The 22655-nt window shown below is 35.0% G+C and overlaps 1 protein-coding gene across 5 annotated transcripts in view; it reads left to right on the top strand.

Annotated features, from left to right (window-relative positions):
- LOC120535554 (c-Maf inducing protein) overlaps positions 1-22655 on the top strand; it is a 181646-nt gene that overhangs the window by 114811 nt on the left and 44180 nt on the right. For all 5 annotated transcript variants that reach the window (XM_039763476.1, XM_039763479.1, XM_039763475.1 and 2 more), the window contains exons 5-10: positions 559-600; positions 1836-1898; positions 7104-7184; positions 10943-11046; positions 15434-15538; positions 18105-18464. In XM_039763476.1, the coding sequence (XP_039619410.1) occupies positions 559-600; positions 1836-1898; positions 7104-7184; positions 10943-11046; positions 15434-15538; positions 18105-18464 (755 nt within the window). The remainder of the gene's footprint in view (positions 1-558; positions 601-1835; positions 1899-7103; positions 7185-10942; positions 11047-15433; positions 15539-18104; positions 18465-22655) is intronic.

Here is a 22655-nt window from a genome sequence, read left to right as displayed (position 1 = left end):
TAATTATAGGGTGGTCCAGATCTAATTATGTAATTTTCATTACGTTATAATTTATTAAGTTTATTACATAGAAAATCACGCGAAAATCCCAGACCATCAAGAAGTGTGTGAACTGACGACATGAAGAATCGTCTTTGCACCAAACTGGAATTGTCCCCGCATAAATCAGAGTCATCCAAATTATCTGGATCTGCATAATTAGATCTGGACCACCCTGTATAATAAAATAACTGGGTAGCTAATACTTGATTTTAAATAACAGTTTTTTTTTCTCTTTGTTGCTTCTGGTTTGGGGCAGAGCATCTCTATTAATATGTGTTTATTTGTGGGTTGGAATTTATTTTTTGGCTAATATACACAATTTTTACTTTTTTGTATTTCACTCAGATCAATCTATCTTTGTGATTGCCTGCTATCAGCAGGTTACCAAAGGTGTATTCGCTTAACCACTGAATTAATTAAAGCATGGTAGAAAGTGGAACATAATAGAAAGTGAAATCATTTGGAAAAGTTTACAGGTTAATGAGTAATCATTTGTTGTTTTTTTTTTCTTTTCAGAATATTAATTTAACTACACAAGAACATGAAAACATTATTGTGGTAAGTTTAATATCTTGAAGTGGCACAAGGATTTACTGCAACTATATTTTTGTTTTAAGATCCTCTGCTGATACTACTCAGTCTCTTAGCAATGTCTGTCCCAAACTTACCCACTCATAATACTTTTTCCGCAAAATTACAATTAATCATAAAAGCATACTATATGTTGCTTTCATAAACAAACTACACTAAAGAATGCTTCTTTGGTCTTATGGTCTTGGTAAAGAGAAGTAAAACAGATCTAGCTGTGAAGAGTTAGTAAAATATTTAGTTTTATCTGTGTCTCCTTTAATTTTCGTGGAGCTTTTCAGAATATAGTATTACATGTTCAATTTTTGAGAATAAATAAGCATTGAACTGAAAATTGAAAAGACTGGCACTGTTCTCAATCACATTTAAAACAGTAAGTGTAAGATATTTATGATGAAAGCACAAGACATTATTTACAAGGCCATCCATTATTGTATGTTTTCAAAGAAAGAAAAGAAACATACTCTGGAAAGTCAACATAGTCAGTGCAGTAAACTTTTTCATACATTATATCTTCTTTGTTACTGGAACCAAAATCAACCAGATAGTCAGTGCAGTAAACTTTTTCATACATTATATCTTCTTTGTTACTGGAACCAAAATCAACCAGATTACTTCCCAAATTTACTTGATTCTGTGTTGTTATTAGATCACAACGTCTTTAGTTTGTCAAAGTTTGGATATCACTTTTAATACTGGAATTATGACGACAAGCACAGGTGTCTCAAGTCACAAAATAGCAGCACTCATTAAAAAACACAGAAAATAGTTAAAAAGAAAAAGCAAAAAGAAATAAAATTTAAATTTAAAATTAAGTAGCAATCCATATCTGACTGTAGTGTTACTAAAATAATGATGAAAGTTGATAGCAACCACATTTTCCTAAAGCAAGGAAGTGGAAGTACCTTGTGGAATGCAAAAGTAGTTTCATGTAAGGTGCTTTATAAATGCCATAAAAGGACTGGTTACACTGGGAGTACAAATTGGTAATGATATAAAAAAAAAACAATATCATAATCATTACCTCTACATATTCTAGTGTTTTATCATAAATATACTAGCAAAAATTTGTTAAAATTTTGGTTTTGTTTGGTCATTCAGAAACAAATTCATATGTTTCGCTTTGGAATGGTGAAGACTTAATGTTAACATTATTGTGTTTCCTCACAAAAATAGGGTAAATTGGATTTTTATTTATTTTTTAGGCAATTGCACCACTGCTGGAAAACAACCATCCACCACCTGACCTCTGTGAATTCTTTTGCAAGGTATGTTGAAATGGAGTCCTACTTCTCAAACAGCACAGTTTTGCTATGAATTTTTATTTATGATATGGGAGTGTTTTATATATATATATATATATATATATATATATATATATATATATATATATATATATATATATATATATATATCCAGAAAGTATTCACAGCGTATCACTTTTTCCACATTTAGTTATGTTACAGCCTTATTCCAAAATGGATTAAATTCATTTTTTTTCTCAGAATTCTACATACAACACCCCATAATGACAACGTGAAAAAAGTTTACTTGAGATTTTTGCAAATTTATTAAAAATAAAAAAACTGAGAAATCACATGTACATAAGTATTCACAGCCTTTGCCATGAAGCTCAAAATTGAGCTCAGGTGCATCCTGCTTCCCCTGATCATCTTTGAGATGTTTCTGCAGCTTAATTGGAGTCCACCTGTGGTAAATTCAGTGGATTGGACATGATTTGGAAAGGCACACACCTGTCTATATAAGGTCCCACAGTTGACAGTTTATGTCAGAGCACAAACCAAGCATGAAGTCAAATGAATTGTCTGTAGACCTCCGAGGCAGGATTGTCTCAAGGCACAAATCTGGGAAAGGTTACAGAAAAATTTCTGCTGCTTTGAAGGTCCCAATGAGGACAGTGGCCTCCATCATCCGTAAGTGGAAGAAGTTCGAAACCACCAGGACTCTTCCTAGAGCTGGTCGGCCATCTAAACTAAGCGATTGGGTGAGAAGGGCCTTAGTCAGGGAGGTGACCAAGAACCCTATGGTCAATCTGTCAGAGCTACAGAGGTTCTCTCTGAAGAGAAGAGAACCTTTCAGAAGGACAACCATCTCTGCAGCAATCCACCAATCAGGCCTGTATGGTAGAGAGGCCAGGCGGAAGCCACTCCTTAGTAAAAGGCACATGGCAGCCCGCCTGGAGTTTGCCAAACGGCACCTGAAGGACTCTCGGACCGTGAGAAACAAAATTCTATGGTCTGATGAGAAAAAGATTGAACTCTTTGGTGTGAATGCCAGGCGTCACATTTGGAGGAAACCAGGCACCGCTCATCACCAGGCCAATACCAGCAGCAGGAACTGGGAGACTAGTCAGGATAAAGGGAAAGATGACTGCAGCAAGGTACAGAGATATCCTGGATGAAAACCTGCTCCAGAGTGTTCTTGACCTCAGACTGGGGCGACGGTTCATCTTTCAGCAGAACAACGACCCTAAGCACACAGCCAAGATATCAAAGGAGTGGCTTCAGGACAACTCTGTGAATGTCCTTGAGTGGCCCAGCCTGAGCCCAGACTTGAATCCGATTGAAAATCTCTGGAGTGATCTTAAAATGGCTGTGCACCGACGCTTCCCATCCAACCTGATGGAGCTTGAGAGGTGCTGCAAAGAGGAATGGGCAAAACTGGCCAAAGAAATGTGGGCCAAGCTTGTGGCGTCATATTCAAAAAGACTTGAGGCTGTAATTGCTGCCAAAGGTGCATCGACAAAGTATTGAGCAAAGGCCGTGAATACAGTCAACCCTCGTTTATCGCGGTTAATCCGTTCCAGACTCTGCCGCGATAAATGAATTTCCGCAAAGTAGAAACCATATGTTTGTATGGTTATTTTTATATATTTTAAGCCCTTATAAACTCTCCCACACTGTTAACATTATTAGAGCCCTCTAGACATGAAATAACACCCTTTAGTCAAACGTTTAAACTGTGCTTCATTACAAGACAGAGATGGCAGTTCTTTCTCACAATTAAAAGAATGCAAACATATCTTATCTTCAAAGGAGCAGCGCTCGCTAAGAAAAGCAAACAATCAAAAAATCATTACGTACTTTTAAGTATACAGAAGCACCGCGATAAAGCGGCATTTTGTAGAGGAGCGTCCTATCTTCTAGGCAAACAGCCACTGTGTAAACAGCCCCCTCTGCTCACACCCCCTCCGTCAGGCAGAGAGAGTGAGAGAGACAGAGAGAAGCAAATAAAACAAGCGCCACGCGGGAAGCATATCTTTTAGCATTGAGGAATTTTAGTTAATATGTAATACATGCTCTGATTGGGTAGCTTCTAAGCCATCCGCCAATAGCGTCCCTTGTATGAAATCAACTGGGCAATCAAACTGAGGAAGCATGTAACCTAAATTAAAAGACCCATTGTCCGCTGAAAGCGGCGAACCAGCGAAAAATCCGTGATATATATTTAGATGTGCTTACATTTAAAATCCGCGATAGAGTGAAGCCGCGAAAGTCGAAGCGCGATATAGCGAGGGATTACTGTACTTATGTACATGTGATTTCTCAGTATTTTTATTTTTAATAAATTTGCAAAAACCTCAAGTAAACTTTTTTCATGTTGTCATTATGGGGTGTTGTGTGTAGAATTCTGTGGAAAAAAATGAATTTAATCCATTTTGGAATAAGGCTGTAACATAACAAAATATGGAAAAAGTGATGCGCTGTGAATACTTTCCGGATGCACTATATAATATATAATATTAATTAATATATATATATATATATATATACACATATATATATATATATATATATATATATATATATATATATATACACATATATATACACACACACATAGTGGTACCTTGGTATATGTTCACTTTGGAATAAGTCCAACTTGGTATACGTCCTGTTTGGATGCGAAAAATTTTGCTTGGTATACGACCTTTGTTTGGAATATGACTCGTGTGCTAGAACACCGTGCACTACCCTTGTTTACCTCCCTTGAGACAAAGCCAGGAATGCCCATGAGCGTCAGTACGCCAGTTACTAGCATTCAGTGAACAACCCACGAGCTACCTTTGTTTACCTCTCTCGAGACAAAGCCACGACTCTCGCTATAACTCTCTGTGAATTTTCACATGATTTTGTGTTTTTTCGTGTAAATTTGAATTGGTTGTTGAAAAGTATGAAGGTGGTATGAGTATCCGGGACTTGGCTGCTGCATACTGTATGCCGAGAACGACGGTATCTACGATTGTGAAAAACAAAGACGTTATTAAAAAGTAAAGTGAGGTTACATTTTCATTTATTTCTTCTAATTGCTTTTGTATTTATATTTATTTCTCTCGAACACCTGTGAAGTGAAAACCATTTCAGGTGGCTACCTGTGACTACCTGTTGAAGCTCATCGAGAGAATGCCAAGAGAGAGTAAAAAAGTAATCAGAGCAAAAAGTGGCTATTTTAAAGAAACTAGAATATAAAACATGTTTTCAGTTATTTCACCTTTTTTTATTAAGTACATAACTCCACATGTGTTCATTCATAGTTTTGATGCCTTCAGTGAGAGTCTACCAATGTAAATGGTCATGAAAATAAAGAAAACACATTGAATGAGAAGGTGTGTCCAAACGTTTGGCCTGTACTGTGTGTGTGTATATATAGAAAGTATTCAGACCCCCTTCAATTTTTCACTCTGTTATATTGCAGCCATTTGCTAAAATCATTTAAATTCATTTTTTTCCTCATTAATGTACACACAGCACCCCATATTGACAGACAAAATAAAGAATTTTTGAAATTGTTGCAGATTTATTAAAACAGAAATACAGAAATATCGCATGGTCCTAAGTATTCAGACCCTTTGCTCAGTATTTAGTAGAAGCACCCTTTTGAGCTAATACAGCCATGAGTCTTCTTGGGAAAGATGCAACAAGTTTTTCACACCTGGATTTGGGGATCCTCTGCCGTTCCTCCTTGCAGAGTTCTCCAGTTCTGTCAGGTTGGATGGTAAACTTAGGTGGACAGCCATTTTTAGGTCTCTCCAGAGATGCTCAATTGGGTTTAAGTCAGGGCTCTGGCTGGGCCATTCAAGAACAGTCACAGAGTTGTAGTGAAGCCACTCCTTCGTTATTTTAGCTGTGTGCTTAGGGTCATTGTCTTGTTGGAAGGTAAACCTTCGGGCCAGTCTGAGGTCCTTAGCACTCTGGAGAAGGTTTTTGTCCAGGATATCCCTGTACTTGGCCGCATTCATCTTTCCCTCGATTGCAACCAGTCGTCCTGTCCCTGCAGGTGAAAAACACCCCCACAGCATGATGCTGCCACCGCCATGCTTCACTGTGGAGACTGTATTAAACAAATGATGAGCAGTGCCTGGTTGTCTCCACACATACCGCTTAGAATTAAGGTCAAAAAGTTCTATCTTGGTCTCATCAGACCAGAGAATCTTATTTCTCACCATCTCAGATTCGTTCTGGTGTCTTTTAGCAAACTCCAAGATAGAACTTTTTGGCTATATATATATAGTTCACCATCCTAAAAAAAGATAGAAATACGCTTATCAGAAATAGAAATGCTGCTGATTTTTTATTTTAAAGGTAATCCAGCCACACATTTCTTCTTAAATTATTTAGTGCCATTCATGGTAAATACAACCTCAAAGCTTTCTGCAGAAGCATTTTTTTGCACCAGTTTGATCGTTTTTCATTTGAAGTAAAGCCTTTTTTGGCACAGCACTATTTCAAATTTGCTTATCCAAACCTTAACATGAAATACATTTGGAAAGGATTTGTTTACTTTTATATGACTTTTTTTGTAATGAAGTGAGGTGATTTATGCTTTGAAAGGCAAATTATTGCTGTATTTTGGAGGTAATCCTGTACAGAGAAATAGTGCTGTATAAAAAGAAACTTGCAAAACAAAAAATGTCAATAAAAATGGTCCATCCTTTAAAGAGCTCCAAACAAGTTTTCTGCTTACCTTTGATGTCCTAATAGAACATGTGGTTTCCCAGGCAACAAGACTTGTCTCCTTTGTGCCTAGTGGCTTCAGACAACATCATGTCAAATATTACATAATATTTGTGTTGTATTCCCCATTTGAGTTTGCTTAGGTAGGGTGAGTATGAAACCCAAAAAAGAAGAAGTCATCAGTAGATCAAAGACCTGAATCACTTAAACTTCCTCATTTTCACCCTCTTTCCTCTACTTTAGTTTATAATTTTAAAATGTGGCTGATGCTTTGTGTTTTCACTAGAAATTAATTAAAAATAAATATTTTGATTTAAAATTTATGAATATATCTCATACATTTTACATTATTCAGATTACATACCTGTTATGTACAACCATGGACTAACAAAGCCGCTGTAATTATTATTTTTAATGTAACATTGTGACATAGGTCTTTTATTCTATGAGGTAATATATTATGCCTGATATTCTGTTGTTTTGTTGGTGTCTTTCTAGCACTGCAGGGAACGCCCCCGGTCCATGGTAGTGATAGAAGTGTTCACACCTGTGGTACAAAGAATCCTTAAACACAATATGGTATGAGACTGTTTTTTTTGTACTTCTCATAATTTGAAAGTTATAAAATGATTTATTATTTCCCAGTTCCTAATCACAATCTTTAAATTCACCAGCTGTTCTGTTGCCAGTAATAATACTTGTTTTTCAAGTGCATGCCTGTGCATGCTCATGTTTTACAGCTGTCTATATAGTTACAGAGGCATGCTGTGGTTCTTTCTTATTGTTCCCTCCTTGTGTTTTATATGATTACTAAAGTAGTTTAATATAGGTCTCCAATAATAATAATAATAATGATAAAATGATTAAATCTAAGAGGGTTTATATCTACAGGGTTTTAGGTTTGAATGCCAGCCCATCCACTATCTGTATGTAATTTTGACTTTAATCCTCTGTTACCAAGTGTGCTCAATAGAAGTTTAAAAGTGATTCTTGAAAAGCTCAATGTGAATGGTTTTCCAGTTGTTTGAGTTCTGTGAGGCTACTATCCCGTACTGAGCTGGTTCTCACCTTGCATACAATGTTACAGAGATAAATGGCATCCCTTAAGACCCTGAAATTGATTAGGCGGATTTGACAGTAAATTCTTGGGAGAAAGAACAAATAATAGTAAATGATTTTGATAGACCAGCATGATCAAAGTCTTCATGTGTAGTTTTCATTTTCTCCTCAAGTGTTATCACGGTTCATTTTTCTTTCTTTTTTTTTTCAAGAATGTATTTTTGTATCAGTTTAATGGGTAACTTGTTCCCTCTCTTACTCATTGTAGCTTTTTATTAAGCTGTGCAGTTCCATATCACAATGCTGAAATGTGTAACATCTCCACTCTTTGCCTAGTTGACCTCAGTTCCCATTCTGGCTTAAAGTACCTTTTAAGTGGTGTTGGTGTATTCACATGTGAACTTCCTGTCACAGTCCAACAACATCTATTACAGATGTTCTGTGTTATCTCAGTGAGAATGAATTTAGATATTAGATGACTGAAAGATTAGATACTGTGACTGATCCATGAAAATCTGGTAAAAGAAATAGATGAATAATATTCAATTTGCTAATATACTGTGCTCCCACCCCCCAGCAAATCCTTCAGGTTTAAATCTTCTGATATCATCTAATAAGTTTTTTGCTGCTATTTTAAAATTATTTTCAGTCATTTGACTGCTCCTAGAAGTTTACTGAGACTCCCTAGTGGGCTCCAGCACCCTGGTTGAGAACCACTGGTCTATAGTGTGCATGTGTATGGTCATGTGTATTTTTTGTGGCTACTCTAACCGGCACTTTCATACTAACAGACTTACATGTTAAGTAATTTATATAGTAGTTGTAAGGTACACATGGTTCAGTTCTGCTTCTTCGCAGCTTCATAAGGTTGGGTTTAAATTCCCACTTTGTCACTGGCTGTGTGCAGTTCATATTTTGAGTTTTGCTTAGGATGCTCTGGTTTTCCTCCCACATTTCCATGATTAACAAGTTAGTTTAACTTGCAACTCTAAATTGGCCTGGTATCAGTAAGTGTAAATGAATAGTGTTACTGCCTCACAGCTCCATGACAATTCAGTAATACCCCCATCACTGTCTTTGTGGAATTTCTTACCTTGGTTATGTTTAACTCTAACCTATCTTTTCACCTCCATGAACATGTCATATAGGGCAACTGCTTACTTTAAATTGGCATGATGTTGGGTGTGTTTCTAAGTGAGCACTGAGATGCACTGCTTTGTTTCTTACCTTGTACCTGACTTTCTCATGGTAGTCTCTAAATCCTCATTACCCTACAATTGGATTAACTAAGCCTGAAAGGGGTGAGTAAGAATTGATTGTGCGTGCTATTTTGCTAAGCAGATGGTCACTGTTTGTGTTGAATTTGGTTATTCTCACAGTGTTCATGTAACTGCTTAGTTTATTTTTCAATATCCAAAATAGCCACATGTATGATACATACAATAATATACTCTAAATCAACTTAACAATAAGAGCATGAGTGTGCTTGTGTGTTTATTTGTATATATATCTTGGAATATGTTAGCCAGTTTATACTGATGTGCATAGAAAGAAGTAAATACAGGCAACAGAGCAAGGGCAACATTGCAGTGGGAAAGAGAACTGAATGCCACTGACTGAGGATGAAAATGTCAGCATCTGAAAGTAATGGAGATGATGTGAGTCTGTGGCAAATATATATCTTGTTTCACAGAGGAAATATGGAAACTTGGCACACAGATTACAAGTCATTTGCGTTCCTGGAAGGAAACATATGAAAAAGCAGTAGACTTTCACATGGGAATGTAGAAGGTTCGGTACAGGCATGAAATAAGCCAGCTTTATCATCTGATATGGTCTGTGTGTATTACAATTCAATTTAACCAAGGGGGTAATTATTACAGATCCCTTTTACAGGCAGTAATGGTTACAATGCATGGCATTCCTTAAAATTCCAAAAATAGAATATAGTTCCATTAGTTTGCAGCTTCTGGTGTATGATTGAAGATTATCGTGTGCTTTTTAAGAAAACAGAACAATATATTTGGTGGGCAACGTTTCAGTTGTTTGTATCACTACAAGGGTCTTCTGAAAGAATATGGTTACATAAACATGGAAGATGATGGATATTTTTATTTTACTTTTGCAGTTTTAACGTTATAACAAGCTTTCACTACATTTTACTTAAAGTTCCTGAATAATAAACCAACAACCTTGGATTTTGTAATTCATATGAACTTTTTTTAAACAGAATCTTCTAATTTGAATTGTCTTTCTTAGTTTCTTTTTTTATTTATTTTATTTTGCTGTATAGAACTTGCTTCTCTGCTCCCTAATTTAAAAAGATAATGTGAGAGGAGATTTGTGCCGGAATATGCTCTATGGTGCATTCGCATGTCCATTCTGGGTTGGTTCTCATGTTGAAATGCTGCCAAAAGTTATATATATAGCCATAAGTTTATTGGAGACGTATGTATGAATACTAAAAAAGAATATTGTGTGAAAGTTGTCCAAGAATTTAATTATTTGGCCTAACTAATGCATTTGGCATTAAAGATTCTAAATCCACAGGAGCAGTTTATATGTTTATGTGAATTCAACTCTTAACTACAAAATAAGTGGCTAAATAAAATACAGCTAACCATGTCAGATTAATGTGAAGCTGTAGAATATTAAAGAAGCAGTATAAGAGTTTAAACATAAAAAGTGCTCACACTCTTACAGTATGTGAGCTAATTTACAATGATAAAGAGCTATATAATGCAAGAGTCACAGTCTAGATTTGTATTTATTTTTGTGCAATATATATTATAATCTATTGTTTTTATTTTATTGATTTTATTAAAATCATACAACATTCCATACAAATAGATCAATTTTAGAACAATAGAATTGAAAACAAATAAACCCCCACTCCTGAGAAAGAGAGTAAATACTATATATTATAATCTATTAACAGATTGCTTTGTTAATGCATTCCTTTGCAAATTCTAATGGATTTGAGTTATTAACATCTATGAATATGTGTTAGGTTTTAAAACTGCCATAAAATGGTACTGTGTCAATATGATCAAAATATAGCCATTCCCATATACATTAATGCATAAAAATCTTTAAAAAAAAGTCTGTTGACTTTCCTGAGTGATACAACTGATATTTTTCATTACAACTTATTAAAGTTTAACTGTTTCAAATAACAGTGTATGTCTTCTCCAGAAATTGCTTAACCTGTGGGCAGTGTAATTAAAATATATTGTCTGGGTAATAAACCTTTACTGTATTTGTAATTCTGTCTACAGGACTTTGGAAAATGCCCTCGGTTAAGGCTCTTCACTCAGGAGTACATTTTGGCACTGAACGAGTTAAATGCAGGAATGGAAGTGGTGAAAAAGTTTATTCAGAGGTAAGCATTCACTGCTGTTTTCACTCCATTCACTCCATATCATTTGTAAATGTTTTCATAAGTGAGTCCACATCTAAAATTCTAGAAGAAGTAATCAAATATACTGTATATTATTAAGAGATTCTTTAAGGTATAGCTACCATTATCTTAGGGAACCTTTCTTTTAAGGTTAAGGAGAACATTTACTTCTTACTCAAAGGAAATAGCAGGTGTGGTCTAAGGTACAATGTTCAGTGTATCAGATGCTAATTGTATTTAGTTTATCGTTTATATTAAGGTTGTGTTAGTGCCCCTAATTTATTTATTGTATTCAGAAAACACTGGCCTGAGTGAGTGTGAGTGTGTCCTGCAGCTGATTTACATCCTGTCCTGAGCTGGGTTCAATCACAACTTCCTCATCCCCCTTGTCTCTTTAATTTGATTGAAGGGGTTTGGAAAGTCAGTTTCATAGCCATAGTTATTAGTTTAATTTCTAAATGTGAATATATGTTAGTGCTATACCCATTTCATTTAAATTAAAATGAGCTGGACTGAATCAATATAATTATCTATACTAATAAAAGGCAAAGCCCTCACTCACTCACTCACTCACTCACTCACTCACTCACTCACTCACTCACTGACTCATCACTAATTCTCCAACTTCCCGTGTGGGTGGAAGGCTGAAATTTGGCAGGTTGATTCCTTACAGCTTCCTTACAAAAGTTGGACAGGTTTTATATCGAAATTCTATGCGTAATGGTCATAACTGGAAGCAGTTTTTCTCCATTTACTGTAATGGAGATGAGCTTCAACGCGTGGGCGGAGTTTCGTGTGACATCATCACGCCTCCCACGTAATCACGCAGTACATAGAAAACCAGGAAGACCTCAAAAAAGCGCTCAAGAAAACATGCATTATATAATTGAGAAGGCAGCGAAACAATAAGAAGCGAGTTCTGCTACTTCGGAAACAAAGCACGATGTAAACCTACACTTTAAATTAAGTTCATAGACAGGCTGCCGCTGGCGCTTGTAATTTAGTGCCTGCCCATATAAGGCCATCCGTCAGCGGCAATCCAATAGCAAACTGCCACGGGTAAATATTCACGGGTGAAGGACTGTGCTTATGGAGAGGAAGATGAGATGGTCAGGGTGGTGTTTGACACAAACTCAGCGAAACTGCCAGAGAAAGTTTTAAGTGCCAGGACTAAGGTAACATTAAATAAAGCTATGGACATAGCACGAGATGGCACCAGCACAGCTGGGAACCTTCGATGCAAGTACACCGAGTGGCTCACGTGAACTGATGCAGTGCACAGATAAAAGCAACAGTTCCAAAGAGCTGAACAAAACCGAATTACACAATTGAAAAGGCAGCAAAAATATGAAGCGCCTGATAAGCATATTCATAAATGCAGCTACTGTGGAAACAAAGCACACGGTGGAAAAAGTCAATGTCCCGCTAAAGGAAGACAGCGTAAAAAAAAAAAACCCGTGCATGCAGTTTGTCACATCACAGATAAAAAGGAAGACGAGCTGTTTATTGATGCAGTAAGGAACTAATCGATGAATGAAACCTCTTATCTTTACAACGATTGACAAACACGGAATGTAACTTGAACACATCCTACAAATACGAGCCTGATTGAAAGAAATAATGATAATCAAATCCTTGATGACAGCAACATTCAATAACACTCACAAAACAATTACTGTATATTGACAATCATGTTACGTTATTTTTAAAATGTTCCCTTTTCTTTTCATAACTTCTACTTCTCCACTGCGATACACGGGTATATATATAAATGTATATCTATAGCCCGATCTACAATACATACTTTAGCATAGACAAGCGGTGGCGCAATTGTAGAGTCTTAAGCCTCTAACGCCGACATTCGAGGTTCGATTCCGAGAGGGGATGTACTGACTATGTACGCGCTACCGATTCATTTTACCTTCCCATCTCCTTGGTTTGGGACGTATGAAAAATATTAGGTTAACGCAGAATCATGTTACGTTATTTTTAAAATTTTCCCTTTCTTAGCACAAGCACAGTTGAGAAGCTTCGATGCATGTACTCCATAACGCGTTAAAAAATAACGCATTTAATCACACTTTCAATTCCAAGCAAACGGAACTTTTGTCAATGCATGATTTCCTGGTACATCCATTACACTGATGCACACATCACAGCTACAAAAATGTTAGAGTCGGAATAAAGCGCGTTCCTACGACTGATCATTTCGACTACCCAGCGAAGCCTTGATAAAAGCATGGTTTTGTGCACACTGAAAAGCAAGCAAAATTAGATGCATTACAGAAAGCGGACTTTGTGGCTCTTACTGGGGATCATTGGACTTCCGTGACCGTTAGTAATTCTAAATACATCTAATTACAAAATGTTCAATGATCACACTGTTTTAGCCTAATGTACAAAATAATTTTGGCTAATGTTACTCAGAGTTTAAAGAGTAAGCTGGTCAAATTACCTTTTATGTTTCTGACTTATTTTTTTAAGAAGAAAAACTGCACTTTATGGTGAAATTTTGGTTATTATTATTTAAAGACAATACTATTCTGAAAATGTACTTAAAGTACTTAAACTACCACTTTATTTTTAAGTCTGCCCAATTTTAACCAGGGATGATATTTTTGTTTCTGTTTTGAATTCAAATGCAGTTTAAAAGCTTTTTTTCAGAAATTAAAACAGCTTCAGTTTACAATATTCATGTCCATGTCTATTATTTGATTCTGTAAGCCCACTAAAACCTTTTAAATAAAAAAAAAAACATTTGCGATTTGGGGCAAATTCGTGTGCGATTACATACGATTAATCAAGATTAATTCTTACACAGCCTCTAATTAATTGGATTAATTTTTTAATCGAGTCCCACCCTATATATATATGTAGATATATATATGTAGATTTGTATATATATGTGTATATACAGTATATATGTAGATATGTATATGTTGTATATACAGTATGTATATATGTGTGTGTGTATATATACAGTATGTGTATATATATGTATATGTATATATATGTATGTGTGTATATGTATATATATATATATATATATATATATATATGCCAGCAACACTCATGACAATTACAAAACAATTACATTGTCAATCATGTTACGTTATTATTAAAATGTTTCCTTTTCTTTTTACTTCTCGCTGCCAATCGCAGCTATTTTTATATATATATATATATATATATATATATATATATAAATAGATAGATATGACAACAACACTCATATCAATGACAAAACAATTACATTAACAATCATCTTACGTTATTTTTAAAATGTTTGCTTTTCTTTTTCATAACTTCTTTAACACACTACTTCTCCGCTGCGAAGCGCGGGTATTCTGCTAGTTTACAATAAAATGAATATATACAAAGAAAACTAGTACAATTAAATAATGAGACCTTTGCAATTAATGTCACTAGCTGTAGACCTCAATTCATCATGTTTACCCATTACTTCCTATGCATCATTTTCATCATATAGACTGATATCATCATTCCATGCCCATTGTCCACAACCCATACTCTCTGGTTGCTTACAAACACTGTTTTTCTTTTTGGTCATTTTATTTATCTAACTCATGACTCATTAACTGAAATTTGGTGAATCGTTATCAAAAGAAACCACTATATTGTGACCACATGTATTGTCATTTGTGCTATGTTGTATATAAAAATTTGTTTATTTTTGGCAAAGCCTCAGATGTACCAACAAATTTTTCAATGAAGTATCAAACATTGTGACATAAGTAATTTTAATACTGGTGCCTACCATACAGAACAAATGTATTTCTTGCACAATTTAACCTTAGGTGAAGAAGCCCATTTCACCTGGTAAGATCAATTGTTACACATTATAGACGTTTTTATCCTATACTTTCTAATGTAGGTTGCATACTTATGTTCTTTCTGCAGTCACATGTTGTTTTTTTCTTAGTTATAGAGTAACTGGATTAAAGTGATAAAGTAAAATTAACTTCAAAACATACCTATTACCATTTCTGCTGTTTACTTACTGTTGTTTCTTATCTTTCCATACATATAATAAAGACAAAAATATAGCTTTGATTTATCATAGGTCTATGTTTTGCATTGTTTTGCATGACTTAAGAAAATTACTAGCTACCAATTTGTTCTTTGTTTTAAACCATCTCAGTTGCCTGACTATTTTACATGTGCTATAGAGAATACATATACTCTTGTGCCATCTTTAAAGTTGCACATTAAAAAAGGAAATAAGCTATTATTTGATTTGTTTCTAAATCTCATTTGGAGGAGCTCTTATAACAATTGTATTGCTTGCAGTATTGTATTAAGTTTTACAAATTAACTTGACTAAATGGAAATTTTATTTTTTTAACAGTATGCATGGGCAAACTGGTCACTGTCCACACCCAAGGGTTCTACCAAATCTTGTTGCTGTTTGCTTAGCTGCAATTTATTCCTGCTATGAGGAGTATATTAACAGGTGTGTATAAAATTCAGGATGGAAAGAAATGTATCATATTTAGAAGAAGACCTTGTACAGAATACTGGTGACCATTTGATTTTACAGTGTTGTTTAATATTAATCTTTTAAATTTACTCGGTGAAAAACAGGATATTCAAGCCTTACAATTAGGGTACAAGAGACATTAGTGTTATTTGTGAGCTTTCAGCACTTTAAACTTTTTTGTTTTTAATAAAATTCCTTTCTTGTAAGAATTTTTTTGCAGCCAGTGTGATTTGGCAATGAGGCATTTGCGTCTAAGTGCATGAAATGTAACAGTCTAATTATACCCCTTATCATACAGTCTCACTTTGAGCAAGTCACCTTAAACTGCCTGTGCTCCAATGTGTAAGAAGGTATATCTCCTTGCAATACTGTTATGTTTATAAGCCCATTTAGATACTTTGTTTACAAGATAGTTACAGCATTATAGATCAACTTTATTCTGCATTCAAGTCAAATCAGTTGGTCACTTCGATATGTTCAGCTTGTATCCCATAACACTGGATGATATAATGAACTAGTAAGGCTAAGACTTCTTTAAAACTGTATTACATTGTGGATTTATTTTATGCTATTCTTGCTTTATCCTCGTATTGTTCTTTCTGCAAGTGACAGTCTAACAGGTTTTCATTAAAGCATTCCATCTTGTGGACTTATAGGGGTATTAAAAGGTTTCCATGAGCTACTATCCATCAACTGTGGTGTATTTTTATTTGTAGTGTTTTGTACTGTAATTAATGTGTAAATTATAGCTTTAGTCTTTATTTATTTTTATATATATATAAGCAAGCAATATATATATATATCTTATGTAATATTAACATTTATCTTAAATGTTGACAAAATATTGAAACGTGTTTGCTTATTTGTGTTTTTTGCGCTGAGTTCAGCATGAGTAGCGTGAAAAAAATGTCTGACACTTGCCTGTTATCACATACACTTTTACATTCATAAAATTACCTTTTCTAGTTTGCAGAGCTAACCAATAAATAAATATCAAACCTTACTGGTTAAGTTGAAAGTCAATGTGAGGGCATAATGGATATCCTCTATGAACAATACAGCTTTGTTTCAACTTGTATAAAATTCCACTGGACTAAATCCAAGTTAGCTTGTTTTACAGTTAGGACTCACAGGTTGCTTTCTTAGTGTTTACATCATTAGTGTTCAATCATTTCCAGTTCACAGTCATGATTAGTTTGAGACAGATAATTCACCACCAATGATTTATGTTGCATAGATGTTTCATTTAACCATTGTAGTTATTAGTGCCAGTTAGATACCTTTTACATAATCTACTTTGATTTGACTAAACTTTTTTTTAGTTATTTTCTACTTGTGCTAAGTGATAGGCTTTGCATCACTGTTTAGCAAAGGGAATTGTTTCTCTTGAACTCTTTAATCTCCAGGGATGAAATGCATCATTTCCACTTTGTTGTTATTTCCACTTACACCCCACTGGGTGCCATTTTCCTTGTTAGTCGGATGTCAAACAGAAAGATTGAAAAATGTTTTTATTTTGACTTATAGCAGGCAGTGGGTGTTTCAGCTGGAAAAATATTTTGATTTATGATTCATATTTTAGTCTTTCAATTACCTTTATTTTGATTAATACGTATGACACCAACTTAGGCAATTTAATGATATGAATGTATGTAATTGTAAAATGGTTTTAAACAAATAAACCATATACATTTCTTCTTTTTATAATTGGACTAAAAACAGCTTCAGCTTAGTTTACAATATGTGTATCACTGTGACAGTATAGAGGCCATTTAAATAATGAAAACAGGTGCATTTGTGAATTTTTTGGGATATTAAGAGGTTACTAGTAAAAATATCATGTCTCAACAGTTTTTAACCATGGCATAATGGTAACGTCGATAATAAGCCTGTACTGGATAAAGTGGGTTGGGAATGGACAGTAAGTTTAATACTGTGCAGGACAAAATGAAGATTTCATTATGTTAACTGATATTGTCCTTATAATGATCCTTGTAGTAATATTTAGTATCTATGAGATGTAATTTTCATGTTTCTAGTTACACCATTTACTATGATTTATCTTATTTTATTGCCATGAAAGTTAATTTGGTGAAAGTCATATAAAATTAATGTTAATTCCCATATACTGCAAAAGGACAACAGTAATAACTACAGCAATCCCCAAATAATCAACTCAACACTCTTAAATATTTTCATTAAATTATTGTTAAAGATGCAACTATTCTAAGCACATACATTTTAATGCAAAATGTTTCCCCTAATAATGATGAGAAATAACAGTAGTAATGCCTTCAAAATGGTAAGATGTATGCAGGTTTCCTATATTGGCATTTACAAAATGTAGTAATTTCACTTGTTCTTTTATTTATACTTTTAAAAATACCGTAACTAATGTAAGGGAAGATACACTAAAATAGTACTTGATAATATATGGCTACTCAGTTTATTTTGGACTAAATGACATGCAGCATACTGTTTAATGTATCAATATCAAGCCATGTCTGATTATCTGGCTTCCTTGTGTTCTTTTCCACAGTCGAGATAACTCGCCTAGTCTAAAGGAGATCCGGAATGGTTGTCAACAGCAATGTGACAGGAAACCCAATCTGCCTCTGAGACTGCTAAGAGCCAATCCTGACTTAGTCTCCCAAGAAGTCACTTCGCCTACTGAACCACGCATCAAATCTGTGGTTATTGTAAACTCCAGTGAGATCCATGTGGAGTTAAAACATAATAATACTGCCAATCAAAAGCTGAAAAGTCCTGCAGGAAATGAAAGTGAGCCTAACCTTATTGACTGCCTGCTAGTGAGTCCTGCCTGCAGCACTATGAACATTGAACTGAGCCCACAGGCAGACCGTGTACTGGTCTGTTACGTTGAAATTCTCAAAATGTTGTAAGTAAACCCTTAAGCGCTAATTTGAACTACATAGTGCTTGGCATGTTCACCACTAAAGAGTGTAGGAAAAGAATGGTCACATAAATGACCTCCTACTAATGAGCTGTTTTTGAAATTAATATTTTCAGGAGGAGTGTGAATTACAATTCAGTGCAAGATAATTCTTAACTTTGTTCTTTTCAGAATCTTGCTATAGAAGCATAGTTTAGACTGATCAGAAATACCTAGACTACAGTAAATAATGAACAAACCAAATGTCACATGAAGGGTATTTATAGAAAAAGTTATGCTGGGAAAACAGACCTTGGTGTAAAATTAGTTATGAGTAAGCTTCTTCTGAACAAGTCTTTTAAAGAGTGCTCTATTTTATATGCAGTTTATACTGCAAAACTCTTGTGACATTTAATAAAGAAGATGACAATAATTATAAAACAAAGAACAAAGTAAATTAGCTCTTTTTCAAGTTACATATTTGTAAAAAAAAAAAAAAAGACATTTTTATTGGCATATTTAACATACAGTGAGAGCTGGAACATTTCAAATCCCTGTTATGCTCTTTTCCACTTTTTTTGTGTGAACTTTGTCTAGCACAGCTTGGCAGCAATAATTATAAGTGCATTTACCTGAACCCCATTTTCTTCTTGCATTGGATACTTATGACAACCTGGTTCAAAGCATTATCTTCTGCATATTTGTTTTTTGTGTATCATTGTATCGTTGTACTAAACATTATTAATCCAACGATGTTCCCAATTGTCTGAAATTATCCTGTTTTCTGAAGAATTCTGCTTTTGTACTTCATTAACTGTTGCACAGTGCCGGGTGCTCAACAAATTGGGGGTTAAATCAAACTTTTGAGATGTTCACTGCTTCTCATTTACATGACACCATTGCCAAGATTTTTGACTCTAATGAAAAATGTTAGAAGTGAAAGTAGTTAAAATGAAATTTGTTTTATATTCTATTTTTTTTTTTATTTGCTTCACTTGACAGAAACTTTTGTCACTTTATGGCTTCCTGCTTTACAGGGGATTTCTATACCATGTCCTTTGACATGCCTTTACATGCGCTGCATTACGTAACAGTCAACTGATACCTTTTTTATATACAGTACTAGAATATTTAATAAGGCTCATTTGTAGAACCAGTATTTGACATTTCCTTATGACTTGGTTTAACAGCAGTAAAACAGGTTGTGCTCTCCCTAGATTTTGGGAGTATTGGAGAAGGCGTTTTTGCAACTGATTGACCTTTCTTTAGCCGCAATTTAGTCTAACTCCAAGTCACAGGAGTAATATAGCATCCCAAACATAAAACCCAAATATTATAAATAATTTGTAAAACTAGTTTATTAATAATCTCCTCAATTGAATTGCAATTATTGTAATATAGCTTTTTTTAATTAAAATAAGAATAAAATATTAAATAATTTCTTTCTTTTCCCATTCTAAAGAAAGAAATAACTGGATTAATGTATAGTAATAACTGTTAATTAATAATAAAGAATATTTCTTATTATTATTAATGTCCTGGGTGGCATGGTGGCGCAGTGGTAGTGCTTCTGCCTCGCAGTAAGGTGACCTGGGTTTGCTTTCCGGGTCCTCCCTGCGTGGAGTTTGCATGTTCTCCCCATGTCTGCATGGGTTTCCTCCGGGAGCTCCGGTTTCCTCCCACAGTCCAAAGACATGCAAGTTAGGTGCATTGGCGATCCTAAATTGTCCCTAGTGTGTGCTTGGTGGGTGTGTGTGTGTGTGTTCCCTGTGGTGGACTGGCACCCTGCTCAGATTTGTTCTTGCCTTGTGCCCTGTGCTGGCTGGGATTGGCTCCAGCAAACCCCTGTGACCCTGTGTTAGGATATAGCGGGTTGGATAATGACTGACCGACTGAGTTATTAATGTCCTAATACAAATGTTTTTTGAAGCAACATTTTATCCTCTGAATTAACATAGAGTAATTGTAAAATGTTCGTTCTGCTTGAACTACACATCATTAGGTGCTATGTACTTGGTGCTGAGATGGATGTGTAAAAAAAAATAAACAAAAAATAAGCATGTGATGGCGTGTTATATGTGTCATCTGCATTATAACTATGTAGAAAATGTATTTTACTTTTTTACTTTTTTTTTTTTTTGCTGGAGGGTAGAATTTAGGATTGTGTTTATTACTTTCATTTATGCCATTGGCACACTGTTCCAGTGTAAGGTGCACCACATGCAAATTATTAATTTAAAACTGTATTGGAAAAATTGTTGCTTAAACTAGGCAAGGTATCTTGCCTAACTTAAATATACCTGTGGGAGAACCTGTTCGACCAACTGTTTTGTGTACTGGAACATGTCTTTTGAGATATGGAAGATGCTAGCATCAGTAATTTTATTTCCTTGTATGTAAATGGGAATTTTGTGTTTTTCTTTCCTCAAATCACTTTGCATTTGCTTGCACACTCAAGATTTCTTGCATACTCAATATACTGTAGGACTCTGTGTGTGTGTGTATTTCTTCAAATGAGGTGTGTAAAGAATTACTCTTGATCTTTTATAGAACTGTTTTAAAGGTAGAAATAGGAGACATACACTGACAACATTTCAATTTGATCAGAACACTTTATGCTGGAGCTGAAATATTGCTATACATATACTCGTCAGTTTTTTGGCACAACAAATTTGAATTCCATCCTGTTTTTCTCATTTGTTTTTCCCATTAATACATGTTATGCATAGCAGACATACTGTACTTCATTCTAGTTCTAGAACTGCACAATCAGTGTTGACATTTGTGACTGGATAGGATTTGCTATTCATGGATCTCTGCAACATACATCTTATGTTTTTATGTAGTTAGGGAGAGATAAATGCAAAACATAACATTCTTAATGGTTCATATTTTTGTGTCTAGAATTTCAAGTACATTTTTTTCTTTGAATTTATTTGACTTTTTACTACTTGTTTTTCAGCTCTTGTGTTTTTCTTGTTCTCCTTGCCCAGCTGCACTAGTATGATTTTATTTTTTTTTTCCTATTTTGTAACAATTCTGGCAGCTCTGCATTTCTGCCATGTTCTTCTGATGCACCCATGCCTACAGAGATCTCCTTGTCCAATAGCAACTTAGGTCTTACTTACATGTAGTAGAAGGGGTGCATAATCATTTTGACCAGCTTCTGAGTTGCCCACTCACAGGTCCAGGAACCTGAGTTTAATTTCCAGAATATTATCAGTGTCCTGGTTAACTTAGGATGTTTCCCTGGGTTTTCTTTATGTGTCAAAGATATGTTGGAGTGTAAAAAGTAGGTTCAAAATATTGATGGATAAAATATAATTCTCTGTGAAAGTAAAATGTTGAAAATAGTTTTGAAGCATGACTGATCTTTTTTAATTGTTTGGAGGGCCTCCTTTTTTTATATTTTTTCATTCTGTAGATGTTGAGCAGTAGAAAACATTTTTTTGGATTGTGTTTGTTTAGTATCTTTTTTTTTTTTTTTCTTTCAATTTTTGACCCAACAGCGATATATCCATTTAATGATGCGCTACATTGTAACAGATTCTTACAGTGGACATTGCTGTCTATGCCTGTATATTCTCACTATCTCTGTCTCTCTCTGTAACTGACACAGTGACTCAGACAAAAGTTTGGATCAAACAAGAGGATTTTATTTTGTGAAACTCTTGTAAGGAAGAGTTTCCCCCACTACAAGCACAATCACAGTAATAAGCCCGACTGTACTATGTCTTCTTCTCTTTCTCATCTTCTCTGCCTCCCTCGCTTCTCCATCAAGCTTTGTTGACCTCGTCCCAGCTCTGGCTTTTGGATTTGAGGCACACAGCTCCTTTTATATACAACCATGGAGTATGTCCAGTGTCCCAAAGGTTTTGCCCGGGAGTACTTCTGGGTAAGGTTGGAGCCCAAAAAGGTAGTGCTTGATAGTCATTTCTGATCCCACTGGTGGCACCCATGTAATCCTACAGGGTTATGAGGCAGCAAACTACAATGTCTCATGTGCCTTGTGGGAATCCTTGATGGCACCATAATCGAAGGGGCTGCAACCTAGCTGTTCAGGGGAGGCATTGCCCTGTACACCCTATACATAATGTGTGCCAGTGTTATACCACATTTGCCAGAGAAGACTAACTTTCCATGAGCTTTTCAGAAAAATAACTGCTATAAAAATAAAATCTGTTTTGCATAACTAAA

This window comes from Polypterus senegalus, chromosome 9 (genome assembly GCF_016835505.1).
Source record: "Polypterus senegalus isolate Bchr_013 chromosome 9, ASM1683550v1, whole genome shotgun sequence".
Classification (NCBI taxonomy): domain Eukaryota; kingdom Metazoa; phylum Chordata; class Cladistia; order Polypteriformes; family Polypteridae; genus Polypterus; species Polypterus senegalus.
The sequence above is the reverse complement of the archived record's forward strand: the minus strand, read 5'-3'. Positions and strand labels throughout refer to the sequence as shown.